General features: G+C 52.3%; 1 protein-coding gene across 6 annotated transcripts in view; it reads right to left on the reverse strand.

Annotated features, from left to right (window-relative positions):
* Positions 1 to 24361, reverse strand: part of RIPOR3 (RIPOR family member 3) — a 106198-nt gene that overhangs the window by 9747 nt on the left and 72090 nt on the right. For all 6 annotated transcript variants that reach the window (XM_021920934.2, XM_017944696.3, XM_021920936.2 and 3 more), the window contains 12 exons: positions 21588 to 21666; positions 16491 to 16514; positions 16147 to 16200; positions 13984 to 14133; positions 13760 to 13823; positions 13379 to 13422; positions 13080 to 13205; positions 12856 to 13001; positions 8849 to 8978; positions 6270 to 6842; positions 1518 to 1648; positions 86 to 209 (listed from right to left, as the gene is read on the reverse strand). In XM_021920934.2, the coding sequence (XP_021776626.2) occupies positions 86 to 209; positions 1518 to 1648; positions 6270 to 6842; positions 8849 to 8978; positions 12856 to 13001; positions 13080 to 13205; positions 13379 to 13422; positions 13760 to 13823; positions 13984 to 14133; positions 16147 to 16200; positions 16491 to 16514; positions 21588 to 21666 (1645 nt within the window). The remainder of the gene's footprint in view (positions 1 to 85; positions 210 to 1517; positions 1649 to 6269; positions 6843 to 8848; positions 8979 to 12855; positions 13002 to 13079; positions 13206 to 13378; positions 13423 to 13759; positions 13824 to 13983; positions 14134 to 16146; positions 16201 to 16490; positions 16515 to 21587; positions 21667 to 24361) is intronic.

Below are 24361 nucleotides of genomic sequence, written 5' to 3' on the forward strand. Positions count from 1 at the left end.
CTTCCCACTACCTTCAAGATGAGCCCTTTGCCAAGAGGACTCCAAACCCGTCTGCCCGCCCTGACAAGTCCCCTAGCCCAGCCACCTGCAGCAGAGCTTTGCAGACTCGGAGGTGTACCGTCAGCAGCACGTCCAGCTCCGGGGCACCGGCTGTGAGTTCCCTGGATGACGTTTTCAGTGATGATGGTGGGGGCAGGGGCCGGTCCTTTCTGAGTTGAATTGAGAACTGGGTGACCATTCGGTTAGCAGTTCAGCTCCCTCTGAGGGTAGGGGGAACCCTCCCTTCCCAGAGAGCCCCAGGTCAGGGAGGCCCACTCCAGGTCCCAGGGAGTTCAACCGAGGAGGAAGGGGAAAGGAGCAAAGGGCGGCAGCAACTCAAACCAGAGCTGGACGGTGTGGCCCAGGGCCTGGGGAAGGCAGGGCGGGCAGTCATCTTCCAGGATGTCTCGTGGAGGTAGAAGACAATTCCAACTAATCCCAGCTCTGTGGCGCTGGACAAGCCTGCCTCCCCCAGGCTCAGCTGACTCATCTGTCAAGGGAGGCAGGAGCCCCACACTCAAGGCCATGAGGGGTGCATGAAATATGGTGGGCAAGAGCACCTCACACCAAGTCCGCCCCGTGGTAGAGGCTGGACCTGCTGCCCGACCCACTCACGACTACTCAGGAAGGGCGGAAGCGAGTGTGGCACGAAATCCCACACTGGCCCATGGGACTGTGAGAGGCGAGGAGAAGGAATTTAGCCCCCGCTCTTCCACGTGGTGAGATGTGGATGCAGAAGCCCTCGGAGGGTGGGGAAGGTGAGGCTGTGTAGCCTCGAGGGAAGCTGTCATGGGAGGTGTGGGCCCTGCGGTGGGACAGAGGGAATGGCACTGGGTACTGCTGCACCTTGGTTAGAGGGCAAAGAGTTTTTTTTTTTTTTTTTTTTTTTGAGACAGTCTCACTTTCGCCCAGGCTGGAGTGCAGTGGCGCGATCTCGGCTCACGGCAACCTCCGCCTCCCGGGTTCAAGCGATCTTCTGCCTCAGCCTCCCAAGAAGCTGAGATTACAGGCACCCACCACCATGCCTGGCTAATTTTCGTATTTTTAGTAGAGACGGGGTTTCGCCATGTTGGCCAGGCTGGTCTCAAACTCCTGACCTCTGGTGATCCGCCTGCCTCGGCCTCCCAAAGAGCTGGGATTACAGGTGTGAGCCACTGTGCCTGGCCTCAAAGAACTTCTATATACTCGGTGGTTATTTTTTAAGGTTTAAAAAATAATAATAAAAGCGTATTCCTTGGAGCAGAATGCTCAGGGCAAAGCTGGGATGATCTCACCCACTTCATGGTCACTGAGGACCAGCTCTGAGCCAAGTGGGGGATGTGCGGGGATGGCGTGGGGAGGGGTGCACGATAGAGTGACAAGAGCTGAGCCAAGGAGAGTGGGAGAAACAGACCGGGAGGCCAGCAGGAAATGTGGAGCTCAGGTCACCCGGTGGGAATGCTGGCCACTGGGTTACTGCTGGAAGGAGGTACACTCACCGGGGACTCTGGGAGCCCCCAAACAGGGATAGCTCATCTGGGGCGAAGTCGGCATTGAGGAAGGCGAAGCTCTCCAGGATGCACTCCATCAGGCTCTCGGCCGAGGCATGCTCCTGCCGTGCTCTGCAGGGCTGTGGACGAAGTGGCCAGACCTGAGGGCAGCACCGGGCCCCACCCATCCGACTGGGACACTGTTCAGGGGCCTCACAGCAGACCTGGGCAGTGTCCGGTCCTGAGCCCTGATCCCACACACCATCCCCCAGCACAAGCCCAGCCGCTGGCCCAAGGCATGGCACCAGGCGTGGCACCCCCCAAAGTCCCTCCTGAATGGCCTGTGACAAGGTAGGAGCAGAATCTTAAGGGAGACAGATCTGAAAACCCTCCTCTGTATCTCAAACCCCCACAGGGACAAGGCCAATGGCAAGAGTGAGTGAGTGGCCCCAGCAGGGACCGGGGAGGCAGGAGCACAGGTGCCTCCCCTAAGAGGCGGCCGCGCTCATAGATTGCCCAGTTCTAAGAAAACCCTAAAACATGGATTTGTATGGGAAACTGCCCAGTTTTGAAATACCAACAACAAATTTCAAAGTATTTTAAATACATAGTGTAGGTCAGGCAAACGCCTCTTCACGAGGCTCAAAGGCCTGTGGGCTCCAGGTTCCTCCACCCTGTTGGGTTTCTCTCCCCAACAGGTTAACGGAGAGTGTTGGAGCCACCACCCCACCACTGGTCAAGTCACCAGAGCCTCCAGTGGCAGCTCCCTCCCTGGAGATTTCTGTCTTGTCCCCAACTCGTGGCTGGCTCCAGGGCTGGTCCCTGCCCCCGTTCCCAGCACAACCCACCCAGGCCTTGTCCAACACAAACTGCAGTCACAGCACAGCCCAAGCAGAAGCCATAAAGCAAAACCAGGATCCTAACCATTGAGCCCAAAGAGAAAATCTCGAGGACGAAGGGAATAGCAAGGCTAGTTGCAGAGATCACATTTTCCAATGCAAAAATATATGCATACATGTGTATGTACGTGCGTATCAATACACACATGCATATAGACTGTTGATTCTCAATAGTCAAGGTAGTAATGTTCTAGATGCCAAGGCGAGCAGATCACTTGAAGTAAGGAGTTCGAGACCAGCCTGGCCAACATGATGAAACCCCATCTCTACTAAAAATACAAAAATTAGCCAGGCATGGTGGCACAGGTCTGTAGTCTCAGCTACTCAGGAGGCTGAGGCAGGAGAATTGCTTGAACTGGGGAGGCGGAGGTTGCAGTGAGCCAAGATTGCGCCACTGCACTCCAGCCTGAGCAACAGAGTGAGACTGCATCTCAAAAAAAAAAAAAAAAATTAGTTATGTTCTATAAAACTAAACCACTGCTCCTAAGGGAGATACTGGGTTTGGTTCCTGTGAACCTCTGGTCACAGCAGTTTTATCAACACAGCAATACAGAACCTTGTATGTGTCTTTCGATTTAAAGACACCTTATTTAATAGCTATTGTTGGCCGGATGTGGTAGCTCACGACTGTAATCCCAGCACTCTGGGAGGCCGAGGCAGGTGGATCACCTGATGTCAGGAGTTCAAGACCAGCCTAGCCAACACAGTGAAACCCCATCTCTACTAAAAATACAAAAATTAGCCAGGCATGACGGCAGGTGCCTGTAACCCCAGGTACTAGGGAGGCTGAGGCAAGATAATCACTTGAACCCAGGAGGCGGAGGTTGCAGTGAGCCGAGATCATGCCACTGCACTCCAGCCTGGCAACAGAGTGAGACTCCATTTCAAAAAAAAAAAAAAAGGCTATTTTTGATTCATTAACATTGAACTCAACAGCCGGTATCACTACAACTCATGGCTGAAGGAAGCTCATCTAACACGCATTTTCTCCGTAAGGCATTTCATAGGCTTCCTGGACTGAGGAACACCAGCCGGCACTGAAGCTCTGGGCTTGGGAGGCATTTAAACAGTGAAACCGTCAACAAGAAGCAGAAAAACTTGAAAAACATGGCATTAAATAGACCATGAGGAAGCTTGTTTACCGTTTGGGCGCTGAAACAGGAAGGCAAAGTGTTGCCTCACTTGACCTCAGCTGGGAATGTGCGCTTCGAGCAGCTCAGATTTTCTATCACTCTGCCCAGCCCCAAAAACCACTTGGAATCGCCTCGAGTATTGACTTGGGGGTTAGAAATAAATTTTAGCAAGTAGATGAATTTCAAAATACAGAATCCACGAAGAATGAGGATAAATCGTGTATGTGTGTGTGTGTATGTATGCACTCACACGATTTTTTTTCTTTTGAGAGAGAGTCTTGCTCTGTTGCCCAGGCTGGAGTGCATTGGTGTGATCTTGGCTCACTGTAGCCTCCGCCTCCCAGGTTCAAGTGATTCTCCCGCCTCAGCCTCCCAAGTAGCTGGGACTACAGGCACACCCTACCACGCTCGGCTAATTTTTTTGTCTTTTTAGTAGAAATGGGGTTTTGCCATGTTGGCCAGGCTTCTCTTGAACTCCTAGCCTCAAGCAATCCACCTGCCTTGGCCTTCCAAAGTGCTGGGATTACAGACGTGAGCCACCGCGCCCAGCATCATACATGTATTCATATACACATAGATTTGCATAAATGTGTGTGTAATTTCTCTCCAGAAAGTCAAACTAAAAACCACGGTCTGTAATCAATTTGCATTGTTCTGACTTCGTTTGCCAAAAAAAGAAAAGTTCCTCAAAGATGTTTAAAATGATTACATTATTGCGGCATTAACATTTTTATGTAAATCGGGTGTAATTTTTCAAAATACAAGTATGTGACAAATGTGCATGCTGACTCAAATACAAAAAAGAGGCCGGGCACGGTGGCTCAAGCCTGTAATCCTAGCACTTTGGGAGGCCGAGACAGGCTGATCATGAGGCCGAGACAGGCTGATCATGAGGTCAGGAGATCAAGACCATCCTGGCTAACACGGTGAAACCCCATCTCTACTAAAAAATACAAAAAACTAGCCAGGTGAGGTGGCGGGCGCCTGTAGTCCCAGCTACTCGGGAGGCTGAGGCAGGAGAATGGGTGAACCTGGGAGGCGGAGCTTGCAGTGAGCTGAGATCCGGCCACTGTACTCCAGCCTGGGTGACAGAGCGAGACTCCATCTCAAAAAAAAAAAATAATAATAATAATAATAAAAAGTACAAAAAAGGTACAGGCACCGTGGCTCAAGCCTGTAATCCCAATACTTCGGGAGGCTGAGGCGGGAGACTTGTGTGAGTCCAGGAGTTTGAGACCAGCCTGGGCAACAAAGTGAGACCCTGTCTCTACAAAAAATAAACAAAATTAGCCAGGCATGGTGATGTGTGCCTGTATCCTCAGCTACTCAGGAGGCCGAGGGTGGAGGATTGTGTGATCCCAGGAGGCAGAGGTTGCGGTGAGCCAAGATTGCACCACTGTACTCCAGCCTGGGCAACACAGTGAGACCCTGTCTCAAGAAAAACGAAAAACATAAAATACCAAAAAAGGTGACATTATTTCTTAAATTTTTTTCTGGAAATTTTAGGCAGGTCCTTTTTAACAACCATAGCAGTGGTAAACGGAACATATTTTTAAAGTTATGGATATAAAGTGAGAAATGAAACTTGTTTCTCCTGTGCTGGTTTGTCCTGTTGGAGGTGTGGGTAGCGATAAAATGTGTTTGAAGAGAGCTGTTAACTATTTCAGTGCCAAAGTGTGTCTTACACAAAAGAGGGGAAAACAGAAAACAGCAAAATCAGAGAAGTGCACAGCCAATCTGAGGGCATAAGGACCGCGGGAACACAGAGCAGGAAGGGATGGGCTTGCCAGGGCCCGGTGGGAATTGCCATTTAGAAGAAGGTGTCCAGGCCGGGTGCAGTGGCTCATGCCTGTAATCCCGGCACTGTGGGAGGCTGAGGCAGGGGGATCACTTGAGGTCAGGAGTTTGAGACCAGCCTGGCCAACATGGCGAAACCCCATCTCTACTAAAAATACACAAATTAGCCAGGTGTGGTGGTGTGCACCTGTAATCCATGCTACTTGGGAGGCTGAGGCAGGAGAATCACTTGAACCTGGGAGGAGGAGGTTGCAGTGAGCCGAGATTGCACCACTACACTCCAACCTGGGCAACAGAGTGAGACTCCGTCTCAAAAAATAAATACATAAAAAATAAAAGAGGGTGTCCAGGGAAGGACGCCCTTAAGTTAATAGATGTATTAATAGGTACTAGTGGTATACATTTTATGTACATTCAAATTTGTGTAAACACAAGAGGGGAATATAATAATTTGCCCAGGTCAGCACCTCTGAAAGCCACCTGCCACCTAAGCCCTCCTGTGAACTGAGAATGCCCTGGGGTATGAGCCCTGTGGAGGAGAAGGTTCGGTGCGGGGTGCGTGGATGAGGCAAGCGGAACTGTGTGGGGCCTTCCACGGAGCCAGCTCTGACCCTGACAACACTCCAAGTTTGGGTTTGTAGCCACGAGCCACAGCCCCACCCACCCAGGTCAGAAGGTGAGAGACGGGCCAGGTTCTGGCTGGATGTGCTGAGCTGTTACTCTGAACTCTTAGACTCTTCCTGAGCCCCATGAAGCCTGTTGTTATCCCCACTTGCCGGATGAGGAAACCAAGGCTCACAGAGACATGGCCTACCCAGGTCACGCAGGGATGAGGCCAGGATGCCGGCCCAGGCTGTGTGGCCCCAGAGCCCACTCCCAGTCACCATGCCATCAGCAAAGCAGGGCTGCCGCCCAGGGTGGGGTGGGCATACCTTCAGCCGGTCCCGGAAACCTAGGACCTGGTACTCCAGCTCCCGGAGCTGGGGCTGGGTGGAGTCCGTGGGCCTCAGCAACTCCAGGACCTCCTGCAGAGGCCCCTCGAGGGCCACGCCAGGTCCCTCCTCTCTGTCCCTGGTTGCCCCTTCCTCGTGGCCTTTCTGGCTACTTGGGGCTGTGCCATTGTGGAACAGGGAGCCCTGTGGCAGGCTGGGGCTCTCCACTCCTAGGTTCCTCCAGCCGGGCTGCTCTGCAAATGGGCCTCCCGAGAGGTGGGCCATCTCTGGCAGGAGACCTGGGGACAGGGGGTCCTCCCGGGCCTCCTCTTCAATGGAGGCGTGGGGGCCGATGGCCAACGGCAGGAAGCCCGCATCTGAGGTGGACGCTGACGTGCTGGTCTCCGTGTCTCGGGGGTCCTCAGAGCTGAAGGAGTCCATCTCAGGCAGCTCCTGACTCTGGCTTCTTAGGCTGGGACCCCGGAGGTCACTGTCAGACAGGTAGCTGAGGATGGAGGTGGCTCTTGGGCCACCGAGTAGCAAGGCCTGCTGTGTTGGCTGCTGTAGAACAGACTGGAGAGGGGACACAGGAGTGGCCTCACCAGCCACCCCAGGGACCACAGCAAGTCCCCCAGAGGGGCTTCCCCTGACACACACCTGCTCCGCATGCCCGTGTTCTCAGGATGACTGAGGCCTGCCCAGGCGACCAGCATCCCAGAGGTGCAGACAAGACCCTGTCCCCCCTCTGCACTTATCCCTCATTCCGCCTCCAACTCACTCCCAGCAGCCTCCTGACTGTTGCTCATGCCCTGTGGGCTGGGCCCCATGTGCCTGCCTCAGAACCTTTGCACTGACTGTGCTCTGGCCACTCTTCCCCATGTGCCTTCACGGCTTGTGCCCTCGCCTCCTCAGGACCTTACTTAGGTGTCACCTCTCCTGAGAACCCGCCCTGGACAGCCTTTTTTAAGCGGCAACTTCCACCTGGCCCCAGTGGGCCCCTTCCCTTCCTGCTGTCTCCCACAGTCCTTACGCCCCTGGGCCGACTGTGCACTTGTCGGATTTTGGTATCATCTATTTCCCCTGTAGAATTTCAGCTCCCTGAGGGCACAGTCTTTGCCTGGCATGGAGCAGAGCCTAGCATATAATTTCATTTCTTTTGTTTTGAAATAGTCTCACTCTGTTGCCCAGGCTGGAGTGCAGTGGCACTATCTCAGCTCACTGCAACCTCTGTCTCCCGGGCTCAAGCAATTCTCCTGCCTCAGTCTACCGAGTAGCTGGGATTACAGTGGCACCTCACCACGCCTGGCTAATTTTTGTATTTTTAGTAGAGACGGAGTTTCACCACGTTGGCCTGGCTGGTCTCAAACTCCTGACCTCAGGTGATCCACTTGCCTCAGCCTCTCAAAGTACTGGGATTACAGGCATGAGCCACTGCACCCAGCCTAGTTTTGAATGAGTGAAGTGAATGAATGAATGAACGAATGAATGAATGAAGGGCCCGATATACACACCACAGAAACAGCAGCAACTGTCATTAAGCATTCTGAGGTTGCCGGCCCTTCTCTAGGGCCTTCGCATTACCCTCACCACACCCCATGGGGGTGGCACTGCCCTGACCTTGGAGAGGTCCTCAGGCCACACGGGTGGTGAATACAGTGCCACAGTGTGAATCTGGGTACATGGACACGAACGCTTATCTCTCATCAGCTGAACCAATGATAATGGTTGGTGTTCATTAACTCAGTTAACTCTCACAACAATCCCATAAGGGCAGTGCTGTTATTCTCACTTCTCTGATACAGAAATTGAAGTCCAGAGAGGGCTGGGCACGGTGGCTCATGCCTGTAATCCCAGCACTTTGGGAGGCTGAGGTGGGTGGATCACCTGATGTCAGGAGTTCGAGACCAGCCTGGCTAAGATGCTAAGATGGTAAAACCCCATCTCTACTAAAAATATACAAAAATTAGCTGGATGTGGTGGTGTGTGCCTATAATCCCAGCTACTCAGGAGGCTGAGGCAGGAAAATTGCTTGAACCCAGGAGGCGGATATTGCAGTGAGCTGAGATTGTGCCACTGCACTCCAGCCTGGGCAAGAAGAGTGAAACTTCATCTCAAAAAAAAAAAAAAAAAAAAAAAAAGAAAGAGGTGCATACACTTGCTAGTAGATGGATTGCTATCTCTGGAAGAATATGGAAGAAACTGATTACAGGAGTTGGCATTAAGGAGGGGACCCTGATCCATGGAGATCACGGGAAAGAGATGTTTTACTAGGCACTCTGTCAAGTAATATTACTAGAAACGTATATCTTAAGGCCAAGGCCATGGCTGGGGTGGTAGAACCATCCAGAGAGCCCATTGCAGATGTTCTGAAGAACCAGCCAAGCCCAGAACCCAGGCTGGGATGGAGGCTAGCAGCAGAGGAAGAAAGCGCACAAGAGAACACCCAGGATCACCCCAAACGGAGGCTGAGCCTGAGGCTTGCCATGTCTGGGAGGGCCAGACTGCTCAGCCCAGCCCCCGCGTGCTGCCCCCATCCCAGGGTGACCACAGCAGCCCTGCCCCGGGGAAGGCCCACTCACCAGGTAGTATCTCTCCCGGAAGCTGGGGGTGCTCGGGGGTGTCCAGTTGTACAAGGAGCCCTTCCTGCTGCCCATAGAAAACTTGCCTATGGGGCTGGGTGACACCAGGAAGCTCTCAGTATCAAACGGGCTGGAGGAGAGAACAGAAGGCCAGGATGCCATCAGTGCCCAGAGGCCATCTCAGGCCCAGACGGCCCAGGTTACACAGGTTACACAGGTAGATGGTCTTCATCTTACAATATAATAGCATGGATGGTGTGCAAGGAACTCTGCTCTAAACTGTTTTTTGAGACAGGGTCTTGCTCTGATTCCCAGGCTAGAGTGCAGTGGTGCCATCACAGCTCACTGCATCCTTGAACTCCTGGGTTCAAGTGATCCTCCTGCCTCAGCCTCCTGTGTAGCTATGACCACAGGCATGTACCACCATGCCGGACTAATTTTTAAATTGATTTTTATTTTTTGTAAAGACAGGGTCTCACCATGTTGCCCAGGCTGGTCTCGAACTCCTGGGCTCAAGCAATCCGCCTGCCTCAGCCTCCCAAAGTGGTGGGCTATAGGCCGTGAGCCACTGAGCCCGGCCTCTACTAAACACTACACAAATCCTTATTTCCACCCCCAGTGACAGCCCTCTGTGGCCTGGAAAATTATTTACAGGGAAGGAAAGGAAGGCTCTGAGAGATAGGTGACTTGCTTAGGGCAGTGTCACAACCAACCACGCGAGATGGAACTGAATTCACACAGAGATTTCTTTTTTTTTTTTTTTTTTTTTTTGAGATGGAGTCTTGCTCGGTAGCCCGGGCTGGAGTGCAGTGGCTGGATCTCAGCTCACTGCAAGCTCCGCCTCCCGGGTTTACGCCATTCTCCTGCCTCAGCCTCCCAAGTAGCTGGGACTACAGGCGCCCGCCACCTCGCCCGGCTAATTTTTTGTATTTTTAGTAGAGACGGGGTTTCACGGTGTTAGCCAGGATGGTCTCGACCTCGTGATCCGCCCGTCTCGGCCTCCCAAAGTGCTGGGATTACAGGCTTGAGCCACCGCGCCCGGCCTCACACAGAGATTTCTCTGACTCCAAAGCCTTAAAGATCACTAAAGGCTTTGGCTACTCTTCAGACATCACTGTACTTAACGGATTTAAGAGGAAATGGGCCGGGTGCGGTGGCTCACACCTGTAATCCCAACACTTTGGGAAGCCAAGGCAGCCAGATCACTTGAGCTCAGGAGTTCGAGACCAGCCTAGGTAACCTGGCAAAATCCCCATCTCTACAAAAAATGAATACATGAGCTGGGCTAACGTGGTGACCGATGCACGCTTGTAGTCCCAGCTACTCAGGAGGCAGAGGTGGGAGAAGCACTTGAGCCTGGGAGGTGGAGGCTGCAGTGAGCCAAGATCATGCCACTGCTCTCCAGTCTGGGCAACAGAGCGAGATTCTATCTCAAAAAAAAACAGGAAATGGAGGCCTGGGTCTCCAAGGCCAGGGCCTTGCACATGGTCACAGATGCAGCCTAGGAACTCCAAGTTACATGGCCTCGACCCCTTTAGAAATGTTTCTGAAGGCCGGGCGCACTGGCTCACGCCTGTCATCCAGCACTTTGGGAGGCCAAGGCGGGTGTATCGCCTGAGGTCAGGAGTTTGAGACCAGTCTGGCCAACATGGCGAAACCCCATCTCTCCTAAAAATACAAAAAAATTAGCTGGGCATGGTGGCGGGCAGCTGTGATCCCAGCTACTTGAGAGGTTGAGGCTGGGGAATTGCTTAAATCTGGGAGGCAGATGTTGTAGTGAGCCGAGATCACGCCATTGCACTCCAGCCTGGGCGACAGAGCGAGACTGTCTCAAAAAAAAAAAAAAAAAAAAAAATTCTCAGCCTCTGACCACCCTGAGGGCCCTGAGCCAGATGGTGAGGGACAATGACTAGGAGCAGGAGAGCAGGATCTGGAGGCAGAAACCTCAGGCCAATGTATGCTAAATCAAGGAAGGACACCAAGGTCTGAAGGGACAGAGAATTGCCAATTAACGCAATCTTCCTAAAGCTAACCCAAAAGGGAAAATCCCGTCTCCCCACACTGAAGGATCAAAAGAAACGCTCCCCACAGCCCTCCCACCTCCACACGGCCCAGATGGAAAGGGAGGATGCCTTGGATGGGCTACGGGCAAAACAAGGACCATCCCTCTATCTACATAGGGTGCCATCCACCTCGGCCTCTAACCACAGACCAAATCCTTTATCCAGACAAGGGGCAGCCCATAGGAGCCTCAAACGGGGTACTTAAAGTCCAGAAACTTTGTAACCAGGCCCTTAAGCCACATGCTTGGGCCCACTCCCACCCTGCAGAGTGCTTTCTTGCCTTTTTTCTTTCTTTTTTTTTTCTTTCTCTGAGACAGTCTTGCTCTATTGCCCAGGCTGGAGTGTAGTGGTGCCATCTTGGCTCACTGCAGCCTCTGCCTCCCAGGTTCAAGCAGTTCTCCTGCCTCAGCCTCTCAAGTAGCTGAAACTACAGGCCCGCACCACCACACCTGGCTAATTTTTGTGTTTTTAGTAGAGACGGGCTTTCGCCTTGTTGGCCAGGCTGGTCTCAAACTCCTGACCTTGGGTGATCTGCTCACCTAGGCCTCCCAAAGTGCTGGGATTACAGGCGTGAGCCACCGTGCCCAACCTGCTTTCTTGCTTTAATAAAGCCCTGCTGCTTCATTCCTGCATTTCATTCCTCTGCTACTTTTGTACATTTTGTTCAAGTCTTTGTTCAAAATGCCAAGGACCTGGACAATTCATTGTCAAGACCCTCCACCAATAACTGGACACCCCCAGTTAGAGGCCCCTTTAAGAAGCTCAGCCAATGAGCAGGGGACACTCAGTTCAGACCCCTCGTCTGTAAAAGGGGCGCCCTTACAGAAGAACCTCCATGTGGAACATGCACAGGGAAGGCTGGGAAGCCAGGTGAGCGCATGGGAGCACCGAGGCAAGTGATGCTCAGCCTGGCCTGTGTCCAGCCCTGCACTCGGAGCAGGTAGGTCCCCGTAGACCCTCCTGCCTCAAAGAAACTTGCTCGTAATTATCTGCACAAAGGCCTGGCTCGTGGCACCTGGGCCTGGCCTGATCAGAAGTCCTACAGCTCAGAGGCTCTGCAAGTGCCCGCTTCTCTGCCTGGGGTATCTGCAGACCTGCAGGCGCCCTGGGTCCTAGGCTTGGATGGCATTGAGCTGCCCACCACCCTGTACACTTCAGGGGCCCCTGGGCAAGAGGTATTCTCTGCCCTACCAGAGAGGTGAGGACCCTGAGGGTGCAGGTGGTCGCTCACCAGAATTCACCCAGTTCACGGGGGAAGAGGGCAGCAGCTCTGTGACCCCCAGCTCAGACACCCACCCTAGGGAGAGAGGAGAGAGACCAGCCCTGACTGGCCAGAGCAAGCACAGAGCAGACGAGGTTCCTCAGCCCTCCCTCCTGCTGCCCCTGTACCAAGGAGGAGGAAGGGAACGCCTTGGAAATGCAAGGCTTCCTTAGAACAAAGAGCTCTGGAGCCCACCACACTCACTGGCACACTCATGGGCACGCTCATGGGCTCCAGAGGATGATCTCACGGACATGGGCTTCATGGGTCTGCAGCCGAGAAGGGGACGCAGGTGACCACTTAGCCCTGGGCCTGGGGGGCAGCCAGGGTCAGCCAGGAATGAGGGGGTGGGAGCAGCAAGGAGGGCCTCCCTGGAGAGATGAGCCTCCTTCAAGGAGCCAAGCGTGGAGGCCCTGGAAAGTGTCCCCCGCAAACTTCCCTGAGGCTTTAATAGTCGGGTTCAGAAGCAAGAATGGAAGCAAAACCAGAAAGGCAGGAAGGGGCTGCAGAGAAGGTCCAGGCCTCGACCTGACTGAGGGGCAGGAGTGAGGGACAGATGAGGACTCGTGAGGGCAGGGACACCCTCGGTGGAGGCTGGTGCAGGAACCCAGGGCTAGAGTGTGGTCAGGCCACCAGGGGCAGCCGGCCAGGCCTCCGCTGTCCCCAGGCTGGGCGGGACTCACTTCCACTGCACCTCCAGCTGCAACTTGATGGTACCCAGCTCTGTGATGTCCACCACGATGACCTGTGGCCGTGTCGTGAAGAAGTCGGCGATGTCACACGTCACTGCACCCACAGCCAGCGAGCCCAGGCCCCGAAGCTCCATCACCTAGGGGTGGAGGCTGGAGGGTGGTGTCTGAGCTGAGCACCCAGGCACCCCAGCCCCGCCCCCAGGCCCCATCCCCACCTTGATGTCCAGGTTCTCATGCAGCGTGGGAACGAAGGCCTTCTCCTCTTCATCCCAGGTCTGACTGTCATCTGACTCGATCCGACCCTTGAGCTTCCAGCGCTGGCGGCCCAGACGCATGAGCACCTGTGAACCAGCCCGAGAGGGGCCGCGTCAGCCCAGATGGGTGTCCCGTTGCTGCCCGCCCAGGGCCCTCCCTGCCAGACAGAGCCCCACCTGCAACCCTGGTTCCCAGCAGCTCCCGTCCCCCAAAGACCTGGTGGGGAGCCCTGAGGATTGACCCCGGAGGGTGGCCGTACCTCATAGTGGTCTCCGGGACAGAGGCGTGCGTAGCCCACCAAGCCTGGAACACAGACATGGCCAGTCTCCCCTCTGCCTTCCACTGTCCCTGACTTGGGACCACACGTCCTCGATGGGGGTCCCCCGAGTATAGGTTTTCAGTTTCAGTGGGGTGAGGATGGGGGGAGGGGAAAACCATCATGATGGATAATGGGCAGGAGGGTGCTGGGCCCTCACACCAGGCTCAGAGAGGGGTGGGACTTGCCAGAGGTCACATGTCACATGGATGCAAAAGCCAGGGCTGGGTTCAGACTCCTGGGATTCTAGCCAATTCCCGCGCCCCTCAGCAGGTCTCAGGGCCTCCAGAAAGGCCTCCGCCCAACCCCTCTCAGCCCTGTTACCTTTCATCCGGATGTGAAACTCGCCCAGGTGAACCTCCAGGGCCCCCTCGATGAGCCACATGTCCTGCAAAGTCCCAGAGTTGGCTCAGGAGGCTGCCTGGGGCTAGGCCACGGGGGCCTCTAACCATCCCTGCAGCCAGACAGAGGCCCAGCTCTCGGTGTCCCCACTGCCCGACCCAGCTCTACACTGCCCCTGCTGCCCGGCCCAGCTTGGCCCAGCCCACCTCGGCGCACTCGTGCAGGCTGCGGCCCAGCTCCTGCAGGCTCTCTCGGGCCGCGCGGCTCGGGGGGCACCTGGCGAAGGCCCGCTGCATGCTGGAGGCACCATCGCGCAGGCGGCACTGGATGCAGTAGTCCTCGTACAGCTCGTCCACCTGTGGTGGGCACACGGGCTGGTGGCGCTGCCCACGCGGAGGGGCGGCCCCACATCTGCCTGTCGACTTCTCCCCTCTGGGAGAGGCCCTCCCTGAGCTAAGTACCCCACTAGCCCAGCCCATGGTGGCAGTCACTACCTGTCCAGTCCCATTCAAAGCACTCACCCCTGGCCCCAGTAGGACGTGAACCCCCATAGGCAGGGACCACATCTTCCCACCCGGCCTCACTCCACACCTCCCTGCCTTACCCAAGCACACCCCACCAACTGCCACTCCTTGCCACCCTGTTTCACCTTACCACCTTCTCCCCTGCCCCACCTGGGCCACCCCTGCCCCTCATCTGCCCCACCTGCCCCACCTTGCCTCACTCCGCTGATTTTTTTTCGATTTTGATTTGAGCGAGGATTCGGATTTCGAGGATTTTATGACTATGATGATTTATTTCGGATGATTTCGCGATTTATGATTTCGCGATTGAAGATTTTATTTTGATTTGTCGATTTATGACTTTGAAGCGATTTTATTTCGACGGAGTGACGGATGATGATGATGATGAGCGCGGATGAGGATTTTGTTTTTTATGATTTTATGATTTTATGCGATTTCGACGAGGATTTGAGCTGGATTTATGATTTATGATGATTTATGATTTATGATTTCCGGAAAGCGATTTATGATTTGATGAGATTTTATTTTGTTTTACTGAAGCGATTTCGATGATTTGTTTTGTGACCGAGCGACTTTTCGACGCGATTTTGAAATGATGATGATTTATGATTTTGAGCGCGGATTTATGATTTTGAGTTTCGAGCTTTTTATGGGATTTTCGAGCGAGTGATTTATGAGCTTTATGATTTTGTTTACGGATTTATTTTTATTTATGATTTCCGGAGCGGATGATGATTTTGAGTGCTGATTTATGATTTGTGATGAGATTTTGAGCGACGTGAGCCGATTGAGCGATTTATGATTTTTATCGAGATTTTGTTTTGATTTGTTTTGATTTATCTATTTTATGATTTTGAGCGATTTATGATTTATGCGATTTTGTTTGATTTATGATTTATGATTTTGATGATTTATGATTTCGAGGATTTTCGGTTTCGAGATTTGTTTTTATGTGATTTTGAGTGACGATGATTTTGTTTTTATTTATTTATTTATGATTTGAGTTGATTTATTTTTTATTTACTTTTGAATTTTATATTTAGCGTGATTTTACCTACCCGGCTCCCACCTTACCACCTCACCCCACCTGCCACCCCTGCCTCACCTCCTCTCCTGCCACCCCTGCCTCACCTCACCACCTGCCTCACTCGCCTCTCCTGCCACCCCTGCCTCACTCCGCTTCACTACACCTCACTTCATCACTGCTTCTCCTGCCTTGTTCACCACTCCTGCCCGGGCCTGCTGCATACCCAGCTATTGGCAGCAACTGGCACACAGTGTGCACAGCAAAAATGAGTGAAAGGGACAAGGGAATCTGTCCCTTCTCCTCCTCTGCCTGGTTTTTCAACAGTGAAACGGGAGGTGAGTTTGTGATAGCCTGCCACCCACTGGGCAGTGCGGGGAGTAAAGCAAGATCATGAAACTGCAGACTCTAAAGCTTAAGGATCATGAAACTGCAGACTCTAAAGCGACTTTGGGCCAACCCATGTTCCTCTCTGGACCTCTGCTTTTCCATCTGTACAATGGGCTGGGAGGGTTCAACCTTCCCAGCCATCTAAGACTGAGCATGAGGTCTTTCTGCATAAACTGAAGAAAGAGCCCACGCTGTCCTCAGAGAGTCCCACCTTGGGGCTGAGCCCCCCGACTCCCACCTCAGGGCTGAGCCCCTGCCGTCCCTCAACTGTTCCAAGGCCCCTGCTTATCCTTAGCCTCCTGCAGCTGCCCCATACCCCAAGGCCCTGACCCCTGCTCCGAGGGCACCTCCCCAGCTCCTGCTAACCTAGCTGAGGCCCAGCAAGCTGGCACTGCCCTGCCCCACCCTGCAACACCCACGAGCCGGCTGACCTTGCTGATGTGAAACTCCATCTTCCGAATGTGCCTTTCCACACAGCGCGTTTGCTTCTCCCGGAAAAAGGGAAGATGTTTGCAAAGTCGCCCGGGCCACCCGCCGGCCCTGCTTGCCCCTGCCACCCTCCTGCAGGTCCTAACTCAGAGAATGGGGTTTAGTGCTGGGCCGGGCCCTCACCATCCCTGAGGAAGGCTCATCGCAGAGCCTCAGCCTTCCCATTCCTAAAATGGGGAGGAAACCCAGGTATTCTGCCCGTCGGGCAGCCAGGAGGATGCAATGAGGCACAGTCATTCTCATCCAGCAGGGCCCAGCTCACCTCACTCACCATATGCAGACTCACCTTGTCCAGGTCGTAATAGAAAGCCTGTGGGGGAGGAAAGGAAGGCGGAAGAAGCTGTCAGAGTCCCACATGTTCCTCCAAGGCCTATGAGGCTTTATGCTGGCATTGCCTGAGCTCAGAGTCAGAGGACAGAAAGCCATGTCTACAGCCACCCCCACTCCTTCCTCTGCCAATGGCAGGCTGCTGTCCACGCCAAGGACAGCACTGATTAAACACATGCACGTTGGATGAGGCAGTTCTAGGTCTGGCTCTTCTATTTCCCAGCTGTGTGTCCCAGGCAAGTCATTCAACCTCTCTGGGCCTCCATTTCCTGCTATGTAAAGCAGGGTAGGAGAAGCGCCTGCCTCATAGGGAGAAAAAAGGACACAGAAGGCCCTTGACAAAATGGGAACCATTGGGATTGAAGGGATGGCCTCAGCCATGACCAAAAGAATGTGAGGGGGATGGAAGCGGGAGGGGCACATGGCACAGAAGTTCAAGCCTTAATGGTGAATTCCTAAGTCTATCCATTCCAGAGACCAGGGTGCGACCAAGACAAATAATATATCATCAGGGCAGGCAAACCTTTCCATAGGTTTATAAAGGGCCAGATAGTAAATATGTCAGGTTTGGCAGGCCAGGGCGCCCCATGCCAAGATCTATAAATTAGAACCATCCTGGCCAGGCGCAGTGACTCACGCCTGTAATCCCAGCACTTTGGGAGGCTGAGGTGGTCAGATCACTTGAGGTCAGGCGTTCGAGACCAGCCTGGCCAACATGGCGAAACCCTATCTCTACTAAAAATATAAAAACTAGCTGGGCATGGTGGTGCATGCCTGTAATCCCAGCTACTTGCCAGACTTGAGGCAGGAGAATCACTTGAACCTCAGAGGTGGAGGTTGCAGTGATCCAAGATCGCGCCACTGTACTCCAGCCTGGGCGACAGAGCGAGACTCAATCTCAAAAAAAAAAAAAAAAAAAAGTAGGACCATCTAAAACATACACATCTTTGCCTACCTTAGAGTTACTTCTAGAACCAAGAAAGAGAATGTGAAGTGGGCCTAAGGCATGTGAAGTGCTGTACCTGCCTGTGGGATTAAGTTCATCAGGGTCAAAGTTCTGTCCTAACTAAGCAACTCTGCCATCATAGCGGGAAAGCAGCCACAGACAATATGTACATGAACAAGTGTGGCCAAGAAACTTTTTTTTAAACAAATGTTTAAAAAACTCTTGTTTTTTAAGTGGCTCTAATTTTAAAATATAGTGACTCTAATTTTCACTGGCTGTTAATTGCCAGTGGAGATTACAGTCACTATGTCTGAACCTGGAGGGGTTACCATGAGGTTGGAGATCCACCAGGAAGAAAAAGTAAGCTGTAGGAGAGTATGTAAATTGACATTTCATTTTTGTAAGACAATTATTAACTCACAACTGCTAAACACATTTACATGATTATGTGACCAGAGAGAAAAATATGGAAAGATCAATACAAAATTGTTCTCAAAGGTTAAACAGGGTGGGACACAGAAGATCGAATGGAGGAGGGCATCAATCAAGAGAGAAAGAAGGATTCAACCCCAAAAAGTCCCATGTATGTATTTATGTGAAATTGTACGTATACGATAAAGAAATAAAAATTCCATTTAAGCCAGGTAAAGTGGCTCACACCTGTAATCCTAGCACTTTGGGAGGCCAAGGCAGGAGGATCACTTGAGCCCAGGAGTTCAAGACCAGGCTGGGCAACATAGCAATACCCCATCTCTACAAAAAATGTAAAAATTAGCTGGGCATGGTGGCACACACCTGTAGTCCCAGCTACTCGAGAGGCTGAGGTAGGAGGTTTGCTTGAGCCCAGGAGTTCAAGGTGATGGAGAGCTATGATCGTACCACTGCACTTCAGCCTGGGTGACAGAGTAAGACCTTCTCTCTTTAAGAATAAATGAATGAATGAATGTATGAATAAATAAATAAATAAAAATCTTTTTAAAATTAAGAAACAATTAAAACTTCATTTAAGAAATAAAGAGGCCGGGCGCGGTGGCTCACGCCTGTAATCCCAGCACTTTGGGAGGCCGAGAAGGGTGGATCACCTGAGGTCGGCAGTTCAAGACCAGCCTGACCAACATGGAGAAACCCCGTCTCTACTAAAAATACAAAATTAGCCAGGCATGGTGGCACATGCCTGTAATCCCAGCTACTCGGGAGGCTGAGGCACGAGAATCGCTTGAACCCGGGAGGCGGAGGTTGCGGTGAGCTGAGATCGCGCCACTGCACTCCAGCCTGGGCAAAAAAGAGCGAAACTCTGTCTCAAAAAAAAAATAAATAAATAAATAAATAAAGAAATAAAGAAATAGGACTGGCACGGTGGCTCATGCCTATAATCCTAGCATTTTGGGAGGCCGAGGTGAGTGGATCACCTGAGGTCAGGAGTTCGAGACCAGTCTGTCCCACACGGTGAAACCCCCTTTCTACTAAATAAAAAATACAAAAATTATCCTGGCATGATTGTGTGTGCCTGTAATCCTAGCTACTCGGGAGGCTGAGGCAGGAGAATCACTTGAGCCTGGGAGACAGAGGTTGCGGTGAACGGAGATCTTGACACTGCACTCTAGGCTGGGTGACAGAGTGAGACTCCATTCCGAAAAAAAAAAAAAAAAAAAAGAAATAAACAAAGAGGAAAGATCCCAAGCCTTTGAAAAGAAGAGTGACTACCCAGCAACGTCTCGAAAACCAGTATCTGTTTTAAATGAGAACCAGCAGTGTCACAGGAGCAGGACCCAACATAGGCATCTTGCTGTGTGGCTCCAGTGCAGTCACTGTGCCCCGGCCTCAGTGTGCCCATCTATGACATGGGAGCAGCTAAAACATACATGTATTTATACTCTTGCCTACTTTAGAGTTACTTCTAGAACAGAAAGAATGGGAAAGGAAGTCCACGGGGTGAGACTCACTGCACCCGTGTGAGAAGAGGGGCAGGTGCTGGAGCTGGATGAGATCTTGGCAGCACCTCCTCCCACCATCTGCTGCTGGTCACCCGCCCAACTGTCCACCAAGGGTGAAGCATGCTAAGCTTGGCAGACCTTTCCCTCCCCAAGTCCCTGCCTGGCACACGCATGAGGCTGGACCCTTACCTCTCCCACCCTGCCCACTCCAAGGCCCTCTCTGCTGGAGCCAGGATACAGAGAAAGCTGCTTTTTGGCTTGCTTATTTCATTCATTCATTCATTCATTCATTCATTCATTGAAACAGAGTCTGGCTCTATCATCCAGGCTGGTGTGCAGTGGTGTGATCTCACCTCACTGCATCCTCCGCCTCCTGGGTTCAAGCTATTCTCCTGCCTCAGCCTCCCGAGTAGCTGCGACTATAGCTGCCCACCACCATGCCTGGCTAATTTTTGTATCTTTAGTACAGATGGGATTTCATCATGTTTGGCCAGGCTGGCTTCAAACTCCTGATCTCAAGTGATCCACCTGCTTTGGCCTCCCAAAGTGCTGAGATTACAGGCGTGAGCCACTGCGCTGAGCCGCTGGATGCCATTTTACTAGAAAAACTCATCTCCCCTCCTCGATTTCCCAGTCCCTCAGTCAAGCTGGTGGCCTGCTCTGCACGTTGGCGCTTTGGAGGAGGGATTCTGGGAAACACTGGCTGGGAGGAGAATCCCACAGCAGCAAGGCCTCCTTGCTTTTGTTTCCAAATCTAATTCATTAAGGACATGTGGGGTTTTCGCAAGGCAGCAGCGGAGACTTCCCAGATAAAAGGAAGATCCTCCCGCTGGAAGGATGAAGTCCCTGAGCAGTGGGATCCTAGCCATGTCACCAGATAAAATACAGGACACCTAATTAAAATTAAAATTTCCAATAAACAAGGAACAATTATTTTCACATAAGTATGTCCCAGAGATTCCATGGGATATACTTATACCTAAACAAATTTGTGATTTGTCTGAAAAACCAAAAGGGGAGGCCGGCACAGTGGCTCATGCCTGTAATCCCAGCACTTTGGGAGGCCGAGGCAGGCAAATCACCTGAGGTCAGGAGTTTGAGACCAGCCTGACCAATGTGGTGAAACCTTGTCTCTACTAAAAATGTGAAAAAACAGCTGGGTGTGGTGGTGGGTGCCTGTAATCCCAGCTACTCAGGAGGCTGAGGCAGGAGAATTGCTTGAACCTGGGAGGCAGAGGTTGCAGTGAGCTGATACTGTGCCACTGCACTCCAGCCTGGGCAACAGAGTGAGACTCCGTCTCAAAAAAAAAAAAATTTTAATGAGGTATGCTATTTGTGAGTGTGTGTGTGTGTGTGTGTGTATGTGTGTTGCTAAGTCTGTCTCTGCTAAGAGAAAGGCAAAAACCAGAGCAGGTGAGCCTTGAGCAACACAGGGCCCAGGGCCAGCCTCAAAGACACTGCCTTGGCTGGACACGGGAGGACTGCTGGAGCCCAGGAGTTCAAGACCAGCCTAGGCAACATGATGAGACCCTGTATCTAAAAAAACATGTTAAAAATTAGCTGGGCATGGTGGTGCACGCCTGTAGTCTCAGTTACTTGGGAGGCTGAGGTAAAAGGAACGCTGGAGCCCAGGAGGTGGAGGTTGCAGTGAGCCGGGATTGTGCCACTGGACTCCAGCCTGGGCAACAAAGGGAAATCCTGTCTCAAAAAAAAAAAAAAAAAGACGCTCCCCTGATGATGGCAGGAAATGCTGCCTGTCAGCTGCACACTGAAGGAACACGCAGGCTTCATCAAGGACAGCGGCAGGGGCCACTGTGACATACCCGAGATGTGACACCTGACCCACTTTCCTGGCATTACAGAAGCCATCTCAAGTCCAGGTCACCTGATGGCCAAGGTCTATAAAGTAGGACGACCTAAAAGAAATGCACCTCTATACTCTGCCCACCTTAGCGTTACTTCTAGAACCGAGAGAGAGTGTGACGTGGGCCTAAAACGTGTGAACTGCTCTATGTGCCAAAGTGAAGTTAACTCAGCACAACATAAAGAGGCTATTCCGTAAACCTCTAGTTCTGAGACAGAGTCACATCGTGACATAGGCTAGGGGGAACGCAGGTTCATCTTTTACTCCTGGCCGAGGCTATCTGGGTGGGAAGCAGGCAGGGAGGGGTCTCACCAGCCTGGAATTCCTCCTGGTGTCCTTGTGGCGTCCAGACAGGTGGTCCAGCTCAGCCTGCTGCACACACAGATACTCCCTGCAAGGAGAGCGAGGAAGAGTTTCAAATGGAAGAGGAACAAGAAAGGGAAAGGAAACAGGCCAAATGGACAGTGTCCCCGTGTGGAGAGCAGACACAGGGCTCAGCGGGGCTCAGAAGCAGGTAGGAAGCCCAGCCCCCTCACACTGGGGGCTGTGTGCCCAGCACCGTGCAAAATTGGTTATGGGGAAGTTCCTAGTTAATTCCCCCACCAGGCCCACAAGTAGGTCCTACTGTTATTATGTGCATTTTATTTATTTATTTATTTTTTTGTTGGTTTATTTGAGACAAGGTCTCCCTCTCTTGCCCAGGCTGGAGTGCAGTGGTGTGATCACAGCTCACAACAACTTCTACCTCCTGGGTTCAAGTGATTCTTGTATCTCAGTCTCTTGAGCAGCTGGGACTATGGGTGTGTGCCACCACACCTGGCTGATTTTTGTATTTTTAGTAGAGACGGGGTTTCACCATGTTGGCCAGGCTGGTCTCGAACTCCTTGACTTCAGATGATCCGTCTGCCTTGGCTTCCAAAAGGGCTGAGATTACTGGCATGAACTACTGCGCCCAGCCTAGTATATGTATTTTAAAGACAGACAAACCAACCCTCGAAGGCAGCAAGTACCCCAGCCCTGGTCACACAGCAGACAAGAGGCTGACCCAGGTCTGAAACCACACAGTGGCCTTCAGAGCCCAAAATCTTCACCCCCTCCCAAGCTGGGGCCCAGCTCATGGGGAGGCCATCATGGCACACCTCCCTCAAGGTCAAGGGTCTAGACCAGGCGCGGTGGCTCACGCCTGTAATCCCAGCACTTTGGGAGGCTGAGGTGGGCGATCACAAAGTCAGGAGATCGAGATCATCCTGGCTAACACGGTGAAACCCCATCTCTACTAAAAATACAAAAAAATTAGCTGGGTGTGGTGGCACACACCTGTAGTCCCAGCTACTCAGGAGGCTGAGGCAGGAAAACTGATTGAACCCAGGAGGCGAAGGTTGCAGTGAGTCGAGATGGCGCCACTGCACCCCACCCAGGCAACAGAGCGACTCCGTTCCAAAAAAAAAAAAAAAAAAAAAAAAAGGAGGGGTCTAGATATGTGGGGGGCCAGGGCAGGGAGTCCCATCTTGCTGGATTTGCTGAGTCACCCTACGAAGGTCACTCACCCTCTCTGGGCTCTACTGACACCACCTCAAATGTGGAAAAGAGAGCTTCTGCCAGGCTGCTACTCACTGAAGTGTTGAGCTCTCTGAGAAGAAGGGGCTGCCTTGGCCCCAGACAAGTCTCAAACATGTGGTCCTTAAAGGACACAGAATCTGCCCTTCAGAAACATGCTCTACCCTCCATGCACATCCTAGCTCCAACTCTGCACAATCCCAGCTCGCTGCAACCTCCACCTCTACAGGGTTTTGCCATATTGCCATGCTGGTCTCGAACTCCTAGGCTCAAGGAATCCGCCTGCCTCAGCCTCCCAAAGTCCTGGGATTACAGGGTGGCCACCACTGTGCCCGAACAAGGATGTATATTTTGAAAACCATTTCATTCTAAGGTGGTTTCACTTTTTTTATTTTTTGAGTCTTGCTCTGTCGCCTAGGCTGGAGTGAAATGGTGTGATCTTGGCTCACCACAACTCCCACCTCCCGGGTTCAAGTGATTCTCCTGCCTCAGCCTCCTGAGTAGCTGGGATGACTGACATGCCCCATCATGCCCGGCTAATTTTGTATTTTTAGTAGAGACGGGGTTTTACTGTGTTGGCCATGCTGGTCTCAAACTCCTGAACTTGTGATCTGCCTGCCTTCGCCTCCCAAAGTGCTAGGATTACAGGCCCACGGCGCCCGGCCTGGTTTCAACTTTTAATTGACTCTGGTTCCTCTTTCAGGTGCCCCATCTATAAATAAGAGATGTAGGGACTGGTGCCCCATCTATAAATAAGAGATGTAGGGACTGGGCGTGGTGGCTCAAGCCTGTAATCCCAGCACTTTGGGAAGCTGAGGCAGGTGGATCACAAGGTCAGGAGTTCAAGACCATCCTGGCCAATATGGTGAAACCCCATTCTACTAAAAATACAAAAAAAAATTAGCCAGGTGTGTTGGCGGATGCCTGTAGTCCCAGCTCCTTGGAAGACTGAGGCAGGAGAATAGCTTGAACCCAGGAGGCGGAGGTTGTGGTGAGCTGAGATCGTGCCACCGCACTCCAGTCTGGGTGACAGAGTGAGACTCTGTCTCAAAAAAAAAAAAAACAAAGATGTAGGTAGGAGAGAATTTAGGGTCTAAGTACCACTGTATCTGGGGAAAATCACTCCGGGAAACCACTTTTTGGCCCACAAGGCCCCCTGTCATCTGGTCCCCACTGCCCGGTGACCTCATCCTCTTTCCTTTGGCTCTAACCACGCTGGCCTCCTTGCTGCGCCCCAGGGGCTTTGTGTATGTGGCTAGCCTGGCCTGGAATGTTCTTTTCCCATTATCCGCATGGCTCACTCCACCCCTTCAGGCGTGTGCTCCAATGTCACCTTCTCAGCAACGCCTTCCCTTCCAATTGCCCAATTTAAAATGAACCCTCCCTGCCTCTGCCTTCTTACCCAGGCCTGTTTTCCTCTGTGGCCCTTAACACCATCTGATATTCTCTGTCCTTTTCTTTTCTGCATTGTGTATTGTCTGTCTCTTCCCCACTAGGAGTCAGCTCTGCAGTGGGTAGGGATTTTGTGT

This window comes from Papio anubis, chromosome 16, assembly GCF_008728515.1.
Source record: "Papio anubis isolate 15944 chromosome 16, Panubis1.0, whole genome shotgun sequence".
Classification (NCBI taxonomy): Eukaryota; Metazoa; Chordata; class Mammalia; order Primates; family Cercopithecidae; genus Papio; species Papio anubis.